The following is a 19,254-nucleotide window of genomic DNA, read 5'->3' as shown; positions in this document are numbered from 1 at the left end:
GACATACTTATAATGTCTAACTTCAGTGACTACTGTTGACAAGTAGTCCCTTTTTTCTTGTATAACAGGGAAAATTTTCTTGTATACATGTTCCCAAATGCTCTAAACTACTTCTACAAACTCCTCTCACAGCAAAGGACCACTCCTTCCTAACACTATTACCCCCCTGCCCAACCAACGGTGCAAAGTTCTATATCGAAACCAGCCCTTTCTTCCTTTTCCCCCGGCTCAGAGGAAGAGCTTTCCCCCTGGTGCTTATGGGTCTCCTCAGTGCTATAAGGACATTCCTCGGGCTCCCTTTCCCCTGCATGCTACAATGTACTTTCCCATAGTCTTCACACTAATACATTTTTCTAAAATCATAGTTCATGCTAGTTGGTTTATAACTCTTCTGAATTATTGGCACAGGATTTGAATCACACCCTCCCTCAACCCAGAACTATGTATTCCCCTGGCTTCCATGCCATTGCCAGCTCTTTATCTGCACATATTTCTAACCATTCTTTCCCTGTTTCTGTCAGCATCTCCTCTTCTGGGCCATAAGTACACATACTACCCACATCTCCCCATGGAACTTGGACTACAATTGCGTAACCTCAGAAAGTTGGAGTGAGCATTATGTGTAAAGCACTTAAAAGTGTCCTATTTAGCCTCAAGACTCCAATCAAAGTCACCTCCACAGAAAATCTTTCTCTGACCTCCTCATTATGGGAGACTCACCACCCCTGAATGGGTCAGTGAGTCTCCCATAATGGTTTACATGTATCCAGTACGGATCATATAGTATGGCTCGCTCTCTGATACTGGGACCAGACACAGGGTAGGCTGATGTTTCCTAAAAAATATGGTTACCGCCTCTCCTGATATTACTTCCATAGCTTAGCTCTTTGTCAACATGGCCACCAAATTAATCGCTCTTAAATCCCATATTTATCCTTTCATTTTCTATTCAAAAACTTCTAGCAACTATCCTACAGCCTGTAACAAACACCAAAACTTCTTAGCCCAGCTCTTAAACCCCACATATGGGCAAAACTACCAATCTTCTACTAATACCTTCTAAGAACTATCTTCCTTACCCACAAATGTACACAGCCCTTTCTCCTGCCTTGTAGCCTCTACTCAGGCTCATTTGTTTGATTGCCACATCCTTGTTCTCTGATTCTTCCCTGGCTCAGGCAATGTTTCCTATGAGTCAAGGCCACCTTAGAAATATCTTCCTCAAATTGCTCTCCCTTATCCATTTAGCAAAATGATGCCAAACTGTGCTGCATTTCTAACCCATCTGGTCCACACTCATGTTTTTTTATGTGCACATGTAATCCTCTAACAGGACAGTGAAGTACAGTGAAATCAAAGATGATGTCTTAAAGAAGTGTGTAACCTTCACTGTAACTGATTATCAGCATCTTCATCACCAGGTGTTAATAAATGTTAATAAGTATTTAACATTTATTATGTGCCAGGTGCTACTCCAGATGCTTGACAACAATTTTGGGGGCATATCAAACTATTTTTACCATGTACATATGGGAAGACTTGGTCATAGACAGGGGCCTTCACAGGAATTTGAACACAATGGTTACAGAATTATATTTGTGAATGGATAAATGTACTGCTAATAAGCAAGCATTGATACTGTCATAAAAATTAATTCATCAACCTAGAGTGTTTTGCCCTTTTTTCCCAGCCCAGCAAATCCATCCTTCAATACCCAATTCAAACGTGGCCTTTTCAAAAGAGTCTCCTGCTAACACCTTGGCAAAGAATTGCCTTCAACATTTGTAATATGTCTTTATTATAACAGTAAGGTTATTTAGGAGTTTGCTCAGTTAGAATGGGTTTCACAATGGCAGTTTGCTCAATACTTTTAACTCATAAAAATTAACTGGAAAGCAAAATGAATGTAATTTGGATCTACAAATGAAATAAATAGAAATGGCTTACCTTAATTGATGACAATCATACAATTTTTTACTAACATTTAGTATATGCACCAGATTATAAAGTCTGATATGGCTAAGCCTACTTCAGAAGGTCTATTCTTTCTTTTATTTTTTATCTAAACAAAGCGTTATTAAGAAATGAGTGGCAGACTTACCAGTCTTCTCCTTTCTTCTTCTACTGTGATAAGTAGTCTTGCAAATTCTTTTAGTGACTGAGCTGTTTAGAAGACAAATGTTAAAAAGAAGCATTAACCTTTTTTTCCTTGCTAATATTTAACTGCACAGGTATATGCATTATAATAAACTACTTATAAATCTATTTATATTCTATGGGCTTATATATATATATATTTTTTGACACATAAACAGTTTTTTTATCCTCCTCCTCCTCCTCCTCCTCTTCTTCCTCCTCTTCCTCTTCATCTTCTTTGTCTTCCTCTTCCACCTTTTTCTGAGCAACTTCAGTGGGACCCTTTGCACCATCAAATTTTCCTTTAGACTTATAGTCAGTGACATCCTTCTCATACTTCTCCTTCAGCTTTGCAGCCTTTTTGTTGTAAGGCTGCTTTTCACTGTCACTTAAGTTATTCCACACCTCTCCCAGCTTCTTTGCCACATCTCCAATAGAGATGCCAGGGTTTGTAGATTTGATCTTGGGGCGGAATTCTGAACAGAATAGGAAGAATCCAGACGGTGGCCTTTTGGGGGGGCACTGGGGTCCTTCTTCTTCTTGCCTCCTTCGGCTGACCCATAGCCCTTCATTTCCGATCACAGCGTACTTTATCTGCCTTTGTCATCTCATCAAATTTAGATTTCTCTTTCCCCGACATTGTCTTCCACCTCTCAGAGCACTTCTTGGAAAATTCTGCAAAATTGACAGGAACCTCTGGGTTTTTCTTCTTACGTTCCTCTCTGCGTGTCTGCACAAAGAAGGCATAAGCAGACATCTTGCCCTTTGGCTTCTTGGGATCACCTTTAGTCATCCTGACTGAATTGCTTCTTTTTTCCCAGTCGCCCAGGTAGAAGAAAGGTGGAGGGGGCGGGAAGGGCGAGAAGAGGAGAAGCAGGAGGCAGCGGCAATGTGACGCGCTGGCTGCGGCACGGACTGCAAAGTTGTCTATGGGCTTATATTTTTATAAGCATAACACAGTATACACAACAGAATTGCAATAACTAACAGCTATAGGTAAGACATGTTTGTGTGCTACAAACTGAAGTTAAGCACATACCAAGTATAATATTTTTTTCTTTAAAGACACTAGGGGAATATAGTTTATATACTTAAAATATGACTCACATTAATAAATAAAAGCATACTGGAGTCACTTCTAAACACAATATTACAAACAATGAAAAAATTAAATCTTAAGAAGCAATAAACACAATGCAAAGTCTCCTACTGACTGCTTTCTAGAAGTGTAATGGATTCTGTATTCCTCCCATATCCACAATATTTTAGACCTCTGCTGGTCAGTGTGCTCACATGACCACTAGCATCAGCATTTTGGGAACTTAGACAAATAGACTCTCAGGCCCCACCCCCTAATCTGCATTTTAATAAGATCCCCAGGTGACCTGTTTACATTATAAGTTGACAAGCACCGCTTTAGAAAACTATATGATCCTCTATTGCTGTGGCATGGGGAAAGGATCAAGTATTCAGAAACTTTAAAAGAATAAACCAAAAATAAATAAAAAGGAGTTACAGTAGCCTATTCTTTAAAAACATGCATGGTCCCAAACAGCAATTGTGAAAGAGGAATTTATCCACATTCATCTTTGTACCTTATGTTTAATAGAATTATTAACTAAAATCAGAATGTTTAGTTACAATACTAAGGAAACAAACAAGATCAATGGGTTTTCATTTCAGCTTTGAGTCTTCCCTTCAGCATCTCCATCCTTTAGACTTTCCCCGTCCCCTTCCTTCACACACAGTAACACTGAAAACATTCTGTGAGGCCAGTCTAGTAAGTCTGGCAGAAAGCCTACAATAAAGACAAGTGAAGAAAACAAATCAAAAGCCACATCAACAGAATTTATTAAGAAAGAGAAAGAATGTTTTTCATTTAAGAATTTTAAACTCTCATCTAGGATTTTTTTTTCCCTCTTCAGAACTGCTAGGTTTACAGTAAACTAAGCTGGTTTGAAATTCTATCCCTAAATTATTCCAAGTTGGGTTTCATTCAGTTACCAAAACAGAAATCAAAGGATTACCTAGGAGACTCAGATTAATCTGATAAACGCGCTAATGGCCTCAGAATAAGGATACATTTTTTAAAAGTTAAAAGTTTTAATTTCTTCAAAAACAACCCTATCAATGTTAAAACACAACCCAGTTTTGACAATAGTTAAGTATATGAATTTTAACTGGAGTGCATAATAACATATTTTTGTACTTTCGGTAAAGAAAGCATTCCATCATCATTCTGGCAGGTATGTACTGCCACCAAAGATCTCTGTTGTTGAGCCTCAAAAGAATGTCGACCAAATTTTGGGTGATGGAAGGCAATATTGACAAGACTACAGAGAAAGAAGCCAAGAGAGAAGTCAGTTTGGGCTATAGGAATTGAGGCAGCAGGTACTCCAGAAGCTGAGAAAATAAGGGAAGATATAAATAGAAACACAGTTGAAAGTTAAACAAACAACATTAACCCCAGATTTCTAACTCAATGCCTCCCAAACTATTTAATAAATATCAGGAAGTAAAGGAGGAAGGAAGAGAGGGAGGGAGGGAGGGGAAGGGAGGGGAGGGGAGACCTTACCTGCATGTTTCCTTTTCTTGGAATCTACTGGATGACGAACTCTAACACAACACAGGAATAAGCCAAGAAAAGAGGATACAGAGTCCAGAACTAGGAGATCCAATATAGAAAAGAAGCAAATGGAGTTCTCAGGACAACACAGATACATATTCCAAGACAACAGTTATGCCAAAGGTCCAGAGAGGATCTTATTTAGACTGAAGCAATTAGATTAGGGGTTTCAGGAAATGTGTCCCCATGGGAAAAAAAAAAATACAATTGGTCAATATCCTGATGTAGCTGAATGTAATGAGAGGATATTTACAATCTTTTTTTTAAAAGAAAAGACAAAGGCAATTATTAACTCCTGGGAAAATAAAGTTATATATAATAATAAAATAAATAAAATAGCTGAATTGTAACATGTACAAAGTCACTGTAATATAAACATTAAATATTGATTTTGCCAAAATTAAGTTTTAGCTCTTTTGAAAGAATAAGGGAAAGGAGCATAAATGATAGCATGAATTCCAGATATATGATAAGAGTACACAGTAAAAAGATGATATCTAAAACTGAAAAAAAAAAAAGATAAGTAGCAAGATATTTGTGATCTTTAAGGAAATGTAAGAAATGGTTAAAAGTTCAAAGTGGTCAGGAATTAAGTGGTGGAGAATAGTAAGACAGAAAATGGCCAGTTTGTTTTTGTAAATCCTTACCTGAGGATATATTTATTGATTTTAGGAAGAGAAGAAGGGAGGGTGGGAGGGAGAGAAAGGAGAGAGAGAAACATCCATGGGTTCCCTCCCATATGTGACCCAACCTGGGATCAAATCCCAACTGTTTTTTGTTTTTGTTTTGGAGTACGGGACCATGTGCTAACCAACTGGGCAACGTGACCAGGCAAGGGTATTGCGAGAGTTTAAGTTCAATAAAAATCTATAACTTTTTAAGTAAATAATAACAATAAAACATGTTATTACTGCTTTTGTTTCCTACCGCCCTAAATTCTAGGAGGGCATAAATCACACATTATTAATTTCCAGAAAGAGTTAAGTAAATATCTAGCACACAAAAGCCTGTCAGGTATTTTTGGAATAAATAAAAATATAATGTTGATTTTAGAGTGGCAGAGGTACACTGGAAACTTCCACTTGGTCAACCTGGAAAATGATCACTGGTCCACTCCCTGGTGACCTAAAAGTCCCAGGCAGTATGTTGCTATGGTGACCGTCTAAGTCCACAGGCTTCCCCCAGAGAGCTACCGCTCTGAGGAAACTGTGGGGTTGCCTTAAATCTGTTTTGATTACAAGTAAGGCAAGTCTGTTTGTCATGCTGTTGTACCCCTTTGTCCCAAAATAATAATTCTGAATTCTCCTTCACTTGGTTATCTGGTCTGTTTCCAATATAAATACTATTTATAGTCTCAGTACCTAATGATTGATCAGAATGAGGATGTCAAAGGAGAAAAATTCTAACATGCAAAAGCAACCACGTCTGGTTTCCCACAATGCAAAGCACTCTCATTCCAGCTGTTTCCTGAGCCTGCCCCCAATTTAACAAGTTTTGTACTCTCTTTTTCTTTTTTTTTAATTTTTCAGGGAAATGACTTCAAAAACATTTTTCTCTTTATATGTTATAGTGTCAGTTCCATAGAAGTATCTATTTCTTGGCCCAAATGAAGATAGATACACATTTGTCATTTGTTCTATTTAAAAAAAAGAACAGTAAATATATCACGAATTAGTGAAAGTGGCCTACCAATTTTTTAAATCCATACCTAATGTTTTCCCCTAATCTTTTTACTTATAACGATGCCAAAATATTATATTAACAGTTTATTAAGCAGGAGGTAACATGAAGAAAATAGTATTTAACTATACTGTGAAGCAGATACAAAGTAATTTAAGGTAATATCTTTTAAATTGGCTTTTAGGGTTAAGGGATGAAGGGCAGCCAGTCCCTTCCCAGCCAGCCTTAACCTCAAAGCAGCGGGAACCTTTAACACAAGCTGGACAGGCCCAAGCTGCCGAGTGTGCCCCAGGAACTCTCTACTCGGAGGCCAGTAACAGAAGCTCTGGTGCAGCGGATCTAGGAATGCCTTAAAGAGACTATGAAAACTGGCGGGAGTCTATCCTCCATGAGACCTTGAGCAGAAAATAGGTACAAAATGAGGCCCCCGACACCCATCACAGTGCCTTATACAAACCAGCTGTTGCTTTTGTGACTGCTAGAGCCATTCCATCAAAGACTTTATTTAAGCAAAATCCTGAAACATGTATTACCTGCAAATTTCTAATACTTTCTAATACTTTTTTATCAGCAACTATATGTGATGTCCCATATTTTATTAATGAATATTAATATTTACATAAATAACTATTTCATTATCTGATTGGGAGGCCCATACTAATTCGAATATAACAGCTGGTCCTACAATTACAGGTGGTATGACAGGAGCATGATTTAGTGAGAAAAATATTCTAAAAACAATACTTAATACACAATGGGCTTTCAATAGATCATTGTTAAATGAATGAATGAGTTTAACAACACATTTCCACAGTCTATTTGCTCTATCCACTCTTACTCTAATCTTCAAAAAATATTACAAAATGAACAGCCAGACAGTTTGGAAAATTATGTTAGCTATCCACCTTCTGGCCACCTGCATGAAACTTTCCTGGCCGTATTCACCAGCAATAATCTTTCCCCTTCCTGACCATCTGGATCATGAGATTACTGGAGAGCAACCAAAACACAGTTTCACATATTATTGAGGTCAAGATTTTTGCTATAGGCTTTTCTTTTTAATACTTTATTTATTTATCTTTAGAGGGGAAGGGAAGGAGAGAGGGAGAGAAACATCAATGTATGGTTGCCTTTCGTGCGTCCCCTGCTGGGAACTGGCCTGCAGGGAACTGGTCTGCAACCCAGGATGTGCCCTGACTGGGAATCAAACCGCGATTGTCTTAGGCTTTTCTTTTTTATCTCCATAATGTGATACTGGAAAACCCAACCAAAGAAATCAATTATTCAGGTATACCTGTGATAGGTCCTGAGAGTATAAATATTCACAAAGCTGACAGATTATACCTAGAGGCTAAAAAGTATGGTAGTGGCTTCTCTATGTACCAATATTTTAGACAATTCAGGAATGTCTAAAACACCTATTTCCTATCTTAATCTTTTCAGCAGGCTTAAATCTTCCCTATTTTTAAAAAAATTTAGTCTTTACTATATTTTTTTCATTACCATTTAGTCCCCTTAGGCATCCCTTCCCCTAGCAATCGCCACACTGTTGTCCACGTTTGAGTCCTTTTTCCGTTTTGCTCAATCCCTCCACCCCCTCCCCGCCCCTGCCCCATCTGTCATCCTGCTCTCCATCTATGAGTGTGTCTGTTTTGCTTGTTAGTTTAGTTTGTTCATTTGATTTCACATATGAGTGAAATCATATGGTAGCTGTCTTTCTCTGAGTGGCAATTGTAGAAAATCTGTTTAGGGTCTGGAAGTAAGAAAGAAAAAGAAAAGAAAGAAAACAACTCCCCGTTCATTGTGGACCTAACTCCACTGCCTTAAGTACTAAGCATTATACCATTAAATGTTTCAACAATTGATCAACTTGGACTTTACAGATTTTACAACTAGAAGAATTAAGAAAGTACATCTTATTTTCATCCAACCAACATCATAGCATAATCAAAAAGTGACGTGTCAAATATTTCTCCCAGGAGTCCTTCCTCAAACCTAAAGAGCATAAATACATAAACAAAGGTACAGATCATAAGTTCACAACATATACAGTGTTATCTCCACAGTTTTTTTTGCTTTATTAGAGTGAACAAATGTCACTTTTGATGCTCAGATATGCTGATAAATCGGAGAGAACTGGGTTAGCAGTAGGACCTAAACTTGGTTAAATCTCAAAGAAAAGCATGAAGACTTATAAAAGTCAGTTTAAACCAATGCAATCATATTTTACAAATCCAGATGAGGGCCCAACGGTCACTTTACTTTTCTATTTGTGTGTGAGACGTAGGCCCTGTCAAGCTCTTTTGTAGTATCCTTCTGGCCCTGACTCTTCGTGAAGGCAAAACACAGGTGTCGGCAAAAGTTCTACAGCTGTGAGTATGTGAAACAGAGTTTACTCCTGTATTATTATTTATTAATTATTGCACTATTTATTTGTATTATCTGTTTTCTTGCTATTGCTGTCATATTTCACATCCTTACTTATGATTTGTCTTTTAGAAAATGATGGCTGGTACTTAAATCTACTTTTGCCCACCCCTCTAATAAAACATCAACACTTAAATAAGAATATGAACCAGGGTAGGTGACTTTGTCATATCCTTCTAGATCTGGCCAGATAGAGAAAAATAAAGGTAGAATCTACATACATTGGCAAGTGACACCCAGTGTGATACTACAAGGCATGCAATGACCTAGCAGGTGTCACAGCACCAGTGTCTGCCTGGAACTCCCAAGGGAAGAGTTTTAATTCTTTGTCTGTTTGAAAGATCAAAGAGACCATACTGACTGCATACTAACTGAAGTGTCCGAGGGAAAGTTTTGGTTCAGGAACAGTTTAACCCATAAAAAAAGCAAGAAGCACAATCAGTTTGTGATATGCCAGGATAATAAGTACTATATCCACAAAACAGACACCAAATCTCCCGTCAGCTATTGTGTCTTAGTAATAAATAATACCCCCACTAATGGTCTGTCCACCATGACTGCAATACTGACATTATTTGGAACCACAAACTCTAGTTATTAATTCCTGGGAACCACAGCAACAAATAAGATTTTTCTACTCCATTTATAGATTCAAGCTTCATAGATGCCCAGTTGCAAAACCAATAAACTGCTTCCTAAACTAACAAAAAAAGTCACAGGGCACTATTGTACTTAGAGGCACTCATCTTTCCAACATTTCAACGTCTTTCCAACACTTCAGCCCTTAGAATTCAGAGTTGCAAGACAAACACATAAAAATTTAATTATCTTTGACTTAACTGAACGAAAATCGCCACAATGTCCCCTGATGGTTAGTTTTTTTTTTAATTGCCAAACACAAATCAAAAAGAGATTAACCTTAGTAAATGATTATTTAGCCACTATGCTATACACTTGAAACTAATACAAAACAACATTGAATATAAACTGTAATTGAAAAATAAAATTAAAAATAAAAATAAAAAAATATTCATCTTGTAAACAAATCCCTGAATATCTGCATTTAAATTCTTCTTCCTAGCCCACTAATGCATCCTCGTGATGGACTGCATTACATTCAGATAAACTAGGTTTTGGCAAGCTGGAAGAGCATATTAGATATTATTTTAGTGATAAAAAGTTATTTAGCTTCTGGTCAAAATGACAGCATAGGAAAGTTCAGTACTCGCATCTCCTACAACGACATCAAAATCACAACTAAACTACAGAGAACAACCATCATTCAGAAACACCTGAAATCTAGCTAAAGTCCTACAACTAAGTATATAACGAAGCCACATCCAGAATGGTAGGAGCAACAGAGATGCAGAATGGGCTGATAAAAATTGGAAGATATATCTCAGCTGCTGAGGTCCCCCTGAGGGATAAGAGGTCCCAGTCCCACACCAGGCCCCCCCAGCCCAGGTTCCAGTGCCAGGAAGAAAAGACCCCATTAATCTGGCTGTAAAAACCAGTGGGGTTTGTGGCTAAGTGAGACAAAGCTGGAGTTCCAGGCAGTTCGTTTTAAAAGGCCCAGAGAGAGCCCTGGCTGGCGTAGCTCAGTGGATTGAGCGCGGGCTGCAAACCAGAGGGTCACCAGTTTGATTCCCAGTCAGCACACATGCCTGGGTTGCAGGCCAAATCCCCAGTGGGGGCCGAGGCAACCGCACATGGATGTTTCTCTCCCTCTCTTTCTCCCTCCTTTCCCCTCTCTCTAAAATAAATAAATATAAATAAATAAATAGGCCCAGAGAGTCTTACTCAGACTCACTCCGAGTTCCAGTGCTAAGGCAACAGCTCAAAGGGCACCAGGGACATACCAGGAGAAACTGAATTGCCTGGCACCAGGGCAAGAGCTGAAGGGGCAGCCTTCTCCCAGACAGAAGAACTGAAAGAGGCCACTGTTCCTTTTCTGAGCCTTGGTGCACAGAGCCAGAAGGTGGGCACCATTTCTGAGTCTCCATCAACCTGGTCATCACTGTTCACCCTTCTCTGGTGAACAGTGGAACCCCCAGCTGTTTCCAGTTCCTTTTCCATATGAACAGGCTGTCTTGGTTCACACTTCATAGTTTCCTAAAATCAAACAAGCAGAACCTGGTCTCAGCAAGCCCCATCCTTCTCACTCAGTAACCCCAGGCCCGGCAATAGTGGCAGCCAGCTTTGGTTCATAGTTTAGCCTCTCCTGGGTCCCTCCAAGCCCAGCACAAGTAGCAGCTATTTGCACATCATTTTGTAGCTCAAGCCAGGTGGCAGGTGATCTTGGCCTGCACCTCCTGGGAGGCCCCAGGGCCAGTATACTCAGTGAACAACTTCAGACCACTTGAGGTATTGAATTCCACCCTCACGCCTCCACAATTATACCCTCAAAGGGTGAATTTGAGTGTGTTGAAGGGATGGTGAAAAAGGTGAAGGGATGAAGAAGTACAAATTGGTTGTTACAGAATAGTCATGGGAATATAAAGTACAACATAGGGAATACAGTCAATAATATTCTAATAACTGTGAATGGTATCAGATGATTATGAGAGTCATCGGGATGATTATTTAGTAAGTTAGATGATGTCAAATCACTGGTTTGAACTCCTGAAATTAATATTGTATGTCAACTGAAATTAGAAAATAAATAATGATTACAGAAAAAATATTTAATTTTATAACATAATTTGCTAATTAAGCATTAAAGAGTAAGAAGTACATGGGCCTACAAATGAAAATAGAAAACTGGACTTTTATGAAGTTGACCAAGTAATCTGTGTAGAGTTAGGAACGGCCTCATCTCTTCTTCATCACTTGTCTAATATCATCAATTATGTCATATTTGGTCTGTCCAGTACTCTGGACAAGACACACTGACAGAATCTCCACTTTGAAATCCATTGGCTTAATACCAAGCAATTCCATTCTGCTTTTTCTTATTCCTGTTTATCCTCTAACCACCCTACACAGACTCTCTGGAGGGGTTATAACCAGAATCTCATGTTCTTTTAAATTCCCAGCTCCTGTTCCTAGCGCCTCTCTCGATACCTGGATTCTGAGATCCCATGGGACCCCGGCCCTAACATGTGCTATACTTTAATCTGGCCTATCAGTGTGGGTCCCAACATTGCTCAACATTACATATTTGGGCTGAGATTCAGAAATTGTGGCCAAACTGTCCATCTTTCACTGTTTTCTGGTCTAATTGGATACTCAATTCGATTTATTTCATCCTCATTAGAATAACAACTGGACTGGACACAAAAGAAGACACCTACTATAAGTCAGGGACTTCACCTATAAAAGAGAAATACTGCTGCTTTTATACTGATTAGGATTAACATTAAAATTGAGAATTATGACTCCAAGATGAAAATCACAATGGATGCCCAGATAAAGTTCCAGACTATATATCTAATGTTTTTCCCTTCACATACTCTCTCTGAACAGAGGAAGGGCCTTTTAGTAATATCTTCTTTGAAACTGCCAAAGTACAAGGTAGTTTGAGAATTCTCATTATACATACACACATACATACTATACTGGGCTTATATGTATTATATAATGTGTGTGTATGTGTGTGTGTATTTCAAATAAGGCCCAATTTCAACAAATGAATACATACAAATATAGAAAGATTGCCCTTTCAATTTCACCCAATTCAGAAACTTGATTCCAGCTGTTCTCTCCCCAGACTTCATCATTCTATTGCATTATTTCAAATAAATTTTGTCTGAATTCTAGCAAAGATCTTTTACTATGAAGTTTCTTGTTAATTGCAGAAGAGAAGGTCAATGGATGGATGTCCAGAGGTTTTGGAAAAGAGAAGCTGGATATTGGACACAGAAGTGGATACTGAAATTTCAGGAGAGTGGTGGCAGGACTGGGTGCAGAGGAAGGTAATGAATGAGTGCTTCCTACTCCTTTGCAGGACGTGAAGGAGTGCTGGGAAGTTACCTCCTATGACATTTTATGTTAAGGCAGTAAGTACTGTGCAAAAAATAGTCTGCAAGTCACATATATAACGTACGTCCAGAAAAAGTTCAACCATTGTTAATGTAAAGAGAATGGTTTGCTGACACAGATGTAACCTGGCAGCCAAGGAGAGTGGACCTGAATGCACATACGTGAACAATGATGACTTCACTTTACTAATCAGTGGGGGATGGTAGATGCCCTTGAGTGAGCATGTGTACTTGTGTGGCCATCATGTTCAAAATGACTGAGCAAGTAAAGCAAAATATATGCATCGAATTTTGCATTAAGCTTGAACATTTCCCTGCAGAAGTTATTCGAATGGTTGAGAAGGCCAAAGCTATGGACAACTGGTGACTGGCAGCTTCAAGAAGACAATGCACCTGCTCATGCATCATGTCTTGTGCAGAGTTTTTTTTGGCAAAACATCGACTCACCCAGGTGACTCAGCCCCCTTACGGTCCAGATTTGGTGCCCTGTGACTTCTGTGTTTTCCCCAAACTAAAATCACCTTCAAAAGGAAAAGATTTCAGACCATCAATGATTCAAGAAAATACAATGAGGGTCCTGATGGCAACTGGGAGAACTGTGTTGAGGTTCCAAGGTGCCTACTTTGAAGGGGACTGAGGTGACATTGTCCAATGTACAATGTTTCTTGTATCTTCTTCAATAAATGGCTCTATTTTTAAATGTTACATGGCTGGATACTTTCTGGACAGATCTCATTTATTTTCAAAGCACACATGTTAAAGGATAACCTGTGCTTTTCTAATGTTGCCTTCAGTTTTTTGTTTTGGTTTAATGGTGTTTGACCTGTTTCCCAAAGCCAAAACAACCCCCAGTTCAGAAACCATTTTCCCAAGGTGTAGACCACTTACACATAGAGTGTGTCAACTGAGAGGTAGATATGAGATGTTACATATACTATCTCATTTAATATCCACAGAATTATATGAAGTACTGAAGTAGATGTTACCTTCATTCTGTAGATGAAAAAAGGAGGATCAATCAGCTGGAGTAGCGTGCCCCATAATCTCACAACTAGTCAGTGGAGAAGCAGGTATTTAATTGACTGTTTTACATCAAAGTCTATTTTGTTCCAGCAAACCATTATTGTGGTGGAGTGGGGTTGGCGGTGATCATCGGGTGTGCTGCCAGCCTGCTACCCTGCTACATTACAGGCAGCCCGCGTCAGAGCCGTTTGTGCTCAAAGAGCAATCAGGAGCCAAGCACCCTGCCTCAAAGTAAACAACCAGTAATCTATTGCTGACAAATAAGCACTCATACCAAGTCAGCCCCACTTCCCATTCTCACTACCATCAGGAGCTGACTTTCCAGCACTCCTTCACATTCCACAAAGACTGAAGCACCCACTCATAGTCCTCTGCGCCCAATCCTCCTGCCACCCCTCTCCGAAAACTTCAACATCCGATTCCGTGCCCAACATCCGGCTTCTCTTTTCCACAACCTCTTAATCTGCAATGACCTTCGCCGCTGCAATTTCACACACCCACAAGGACACCAAGAGTTCAAGCTATCTAACCCCTTGGCTTCTGCTTTTTGGCAATCCTTTCATTCAACTCTAGTTTACTCCTAATCTTATTTCCCACAGTGACTATCTAACAAAGAATTTCCTCGTTTCTCAAGAACCCAGCCCCAAACCTCCCCTAGTTGTACCAGATGGCCTAGCCTTCTGATTCTCAGAGAAAAGTTCAAGACCCTCTGGTCAAAACTATCTTTATTCATTCTCTTCAAACTTGCCTGTCTCAGCGAAGAAGCCCTCCTCCTTTTGCAAGTTAACAACTTGCCACGAAGTTTCTAATCTCACCCTTTCCCATCTTTAGCTACATTTTTCTTTTTCTCTCCCTCTCATTCCTACCACCACTATTCTCTCCTCTCAAGCTATTTCTCCTCCCCCAAGGTCTACAAACTTGCTGGGTATACTCCTTCCCTCATAAAGAAGGAAGAGCAGGAAGACATGGGTGGGGAAAGATTTACCGGATATCCACAGGGCTGTGCACAGCTCCTTAATCCTGACAATACTCCGCCAAGAGGTTAAAGTCAAACATGCAGGTCTTCTCTTACCATTCTCAGATTAGCTCACCTGAAATTTATACACTTTCCCACACTACTCCAGGCATAGTGCCATAGCCCCCAACTCACTATTCTGAATGTAACAAGTCCAATGACCCGGGAATTTCTACCAGGGACTTTCTCTGCATCTTGAAACTTAACATGTGTCAGATCTTAACTCCTAATTCTGCTTCAGTACTCCGGGCCCATATAAACTGGTAAATGGGCTCATAACGCCATGCTCCTAGTAACTGAAGCGATGTTTTCTCCTTCCTTCCTTGTTTCCACTCACTAAATACTGCTGTTTTCTCTCCTTTGTCCTTCTGTACCTATGCAAGGCTATCACTTCATCTCTGTTGTACTATCATAGCAACCTAGTTGTTGGTTTCTCAACTTCTATGACTCTAACTCATTATATGTACTAATGGTCAAAATTTTAAGAGGGCACCTTTGCTCAGTTGGTTGAAGCATCATACTTTATACCAAAATGTCACGGGTTTGACTCCCAGTCAGGGTGTACACCTAGATTATAGGTTCAATCCCAGGTGGGGGTACATACAGGAGGTGACCAATTAATGTCACTCTCTCACATCAATGTTCGGTTCTCTCTCTCTTTGTCTCTCTCACTCTCTCTCTCTCAAACAATAAACTTATCCTCAGTTGAGGATTAAACAATAAATTAAAATGGACACCTTTGATTATGTCATTATCCAACTCAAAAACCTTGAATCAGTAAATAAAATCAAAACTCCATAGTGCAAGTAATCTGGGACCTCCATAATGAGGCTATAGGTATCTTTCCAAGTACCTTTGCCTGAGATGCTACTATTTCCAATCTCTAACTTAGCACATTGAAATTACTAGACATTCCCATAGCTTCCCATTCCTACGGCATTCCTTTACCTGCGTACACTTCCTGAGCGTATCCATCTAACCGTTAGGACACAGCATGAATAAGCCCCTCCAATGAGCATCACTTAACGTCTCAATCAGAAGGCCCTTATCCAGGGTTGGTGTTCTCCCAGCACTTTTGTTCTTACTGTAGCTAAAGCACTCAGCACACTAGCCTTAGTATCACAGTGACTACATCCTAAAGCTATTTTTGTTACTCCCTTGTATTTTATAAACCTAATGAGGACAGAACAAGATTTTATTTGTGTTCGCATGTTCTAAAAACTCATAAGGTTCTTTACACTCAGAAGATATTCATTACTGGAAGAGAATCCTAGACAACCCAAAGTTTATATCAGCATGAACTAAGCCGCACTTTGTGTGTGACTTTAATTCAAAAAGCCAAGTTTTTCATCCCTGGGTAGTTAGTTCAGCATCCACCTTGTTTCATTATCAGGGTATAAATCCATTTGTTCTGCATAAACCAAAACCTTTTTGCAGGCTGTGAAGGAAAATGTGGCAATAAATGACCGGGTTTCCCTACAAACACGTTGCTACTACATCTTTAATGGCTCAGTTTGGGCATCAGGGAACTAGGATCAAAAAGAAAATCACATTCTGGAAAAGACTTTTCCCCTGTTTTTGTACACTACGCAGTGGTGCTGATCTTAGGATGAACCACAAGCATATTGTTTAGAGTAGTGGTTTCCCACAAGCTGCATCAGATACCAATAATCTCCATAAAACTGAAGGCTCCTAAAGTCTCAATCCAGAGGGTTCCACCTTAGTTCAGGTCTGACGGTGGGCCCAGGAATCAAATGTTTAAGGTTCCCCGTACTTGAGTCTCAAGGTAGGCAGTTTGGCAAGGGGGTGGTAGAGGGATGCATGCTTTGTGTACAAAATTAAGAATTCAAACTACATTTAAATGGAAAACTATGTATTTTAAGAAAATCTGTAAGAATCATCTCTGCTTCCTTGCTTGAAATGCATCTGTAGTTTTAATGGCAGAAGTAGTAGTACTCTTCAGCCTTGTGGTTATGGAGAAAATAACATATTATCTGAGTCCCCAAAATCAAGCATGACCCAAAAGTTTTTTTTTCTACAGCCCTTGAATCATGACTCAACAACTACCCAAATTTTATCTATAACAGAGAAATTAATCGGAATTGGTCTTATTTTCCCCCAGGCACATATTCGAGATAACTATCTAAAACAAGCTTCTCTTCCTCTTTTTTGGGCCTATTATTCAACTATTGTTCCCTTCTAACTTCTCCGTCTATATTCTGGCCTCCTCACCCGCAAGTCTCTCTTCATTGCTCATCTGCTAGTCTTTGCCTTTTGCCAGCGAGTTTTCCATTAATCCCTGGGTGTCCATGTCCTGCCTTCTAACTCACTTATTGCAGACAGTTTCCAGGACTATTGCATTTCTGGTCCAAACATTTTATGTCAAAATTGGAACTGTACTTCGATTATTTCATTCACATTTAAAACTGTTCTCTCTTGGTTCATAAATGATTTGGCGATGAAGGCAATCTTTAACTCACTCTGAACTGGCAGAGACTTCCATGCTATAATTCATCACATACACCGATGCCAGAATAAACCTCCCAAAGGGCAACTTTAACCAAAAGCTCGAGCATCTCCTGAGAACATGCAAATTAAATTTCAGACTACATGGCAATGTATGCTTCTGCTTTCAATCTCAACCTTTGTACCCCAGGGGAAATGATATTGTATCTTAGTTTTCTTCAATATTGCACACATCTAAACAATGAATGTTCAAGTGCACAGTCAGACTAGATATGCCCAAGCAAGGGAAGAAGTACAATGTTTTGGAGAAGAATGCAGAGGTCAAATACAGAAGTGCAGATATGCTTCAATACTCTAAAGGCTTCAGGGAAAGAAAAAAAATCTAGTGCAGTTACAGCCAGCAGGCTTCAGAAATAGTGGCTACCTTTATGTCTTTATACCAAATGGTTTCAATATAGAAATAGGGTCAGTCTCTATAACAAAAACTTTACATGATCAGGTAAATTTGATTGATTACACAGGGAAGAAAGGATAAATTAAGGTTCAGTGTATAAGCAGTTTGCAGTAATATCACTATATTAAAATCTGATATATTAAAATTTAAATCATTATGCAAAAAATACTAAAAAAGCTTTTTTGAAATCTCCCTTCTTTTGTATCTCCATAAACACTTACACAATCTAACTTAATATATAATGACCTTAAGTATTTTATCATCTTATTCCTCAAATAAATGCAAACCCATTTGGTTGGAGATGTTTTTCTGTTTTGCACACTGATGTGTCAGCACCCAAAACAAAGTCTGATAAATCACAGGTGCTTGACAGAACTTTATTGAATGAATGAACAAGTAAACTCAAAGTTCATAATCTAGGAGCCAGGCGAACAAGGTTCTCCTACTGGCATGACGTTAGAAAATCATTTCACCTGTGTCTAAAGCAAAATAACAGGTCCCATGTTCTCCAAAGTCTGTGCTCTTAAGATCCTAAGCTTGGGATGCTAAGAAACCTAGACAATATTCCTGAAGCAGAAGTAGTACTTTCTAATAATCAAAAACAAACAGAACAAAAAACAATAACCCAAGGAACTCCTCATCCCCACATGTACATAAAGTATGAGAATTATCCTAAGTGAAATGCAGCCCCTAGATAGAAATGCATAAACTCCACACAAACTGTGAAAACAACTGGAACACAATACCATCTTCAAAAGCTATTTTCAAAGCAGAGACAGAATTTACATTATGTTCAACACTGGTGGACAAACTCCACTGAGCAAACTAGAAAATTACCAACAAAGTGCAAACTATGCACGTAACACCACAGGCCACTACTTAACTGTTCCGGTGTCTGATGTTTACCAACAGGCAGTATAAAGCATGCTTCTGTTATTACACCAAAAGTTATGATAAAAACACCATCAAGAAAGAGCATATCATGTTCAGGCTTAAAATTATAAGCCAACCACAAGACTCCAATTTTTCTAAGACCATTCTATTCATACATAAAATAAAAAGAGATATACTCTGTGGTTCTGTGGGTTGGTAACTGCATTTAAAAACAAACAAACAAAAACCCACAGTTGTCCATATATAGTCAGGCTGTAACATTATAAAGTCAGGCTACCTATGCCCCATTTTCTCTTGAACACACGCGCAAGGAAATGGCCAAGTAAAACCTTCTACGAAAACCTCATCTAGGGCAGCCTTCCTAAGTCTTCCATCAAACAGTCAGACCAACCTTTTCAATATGCAAACACTGTGTCACTTCTCTGACTAATGCCCTGCAATGTCTTCTCACTGCCTTTAGGTTAAAACTCCACATCCCGAACATGGCCTATTAGGTCTGTCTACCTGCCCATCACCTTCACACATGCTATTTTCCCCTTTGCTGTCTCCTTTC

The 19,254-nt window shown here is 39.1% G+C and overlaps 1 protein-coding gene and 1 pseudogene across 1 annotated transcript in view; both read right to left on the bottom strand.

Annotated features, from left to right (window-relative positions):
• Window positions 1-19,254, bottom strand: part of ARHGAP42 (Rho GTPase activating protein 42) — a 256,582-nt gene that overhangs the window by 164,952 nt on the left and 72,376 nt on the right. The window contains exon 3 of the mRNA XM_053670414.1: window positions 2,102-2,163. Within this exon, the coding sequence (XP_053526389.1) occupies window positions 2,102-2,163 (62 nt within the window). The remainder of the gene's footprint in view (window positions 1-2,101; window positions 2,164-19,254) is intronic.
• On the bottom strand, window positions 2,323-2,956 carry LOC119050094 (high mobility group protein B3-like; annotated as a pseudogene).

Source organism: Artibeus jamaicensis, unplaced genomic scaffold (genome assembly GCF_021234435.1).
Source record: "Artibeus jamaicensis isolate MK-2021 breed Jamaican fruit bat unplaced genomic scaffold, CSHL_Jam_final contig_585, whole genome shotgun sequence".
In the NCBI taxonomy this organism is placed as follows: domain Eukaryota; kingdom Metazoa; phylum Chordata; class Mammalia; order Chiroptera; family Phyllostomidae; genus Artibeus; species Artibeus jamaicensis.
Note: the sequence above shows the minus strand (reverse complement) of the source record. Positions and strands in the feature narration are given on the sequence as shown.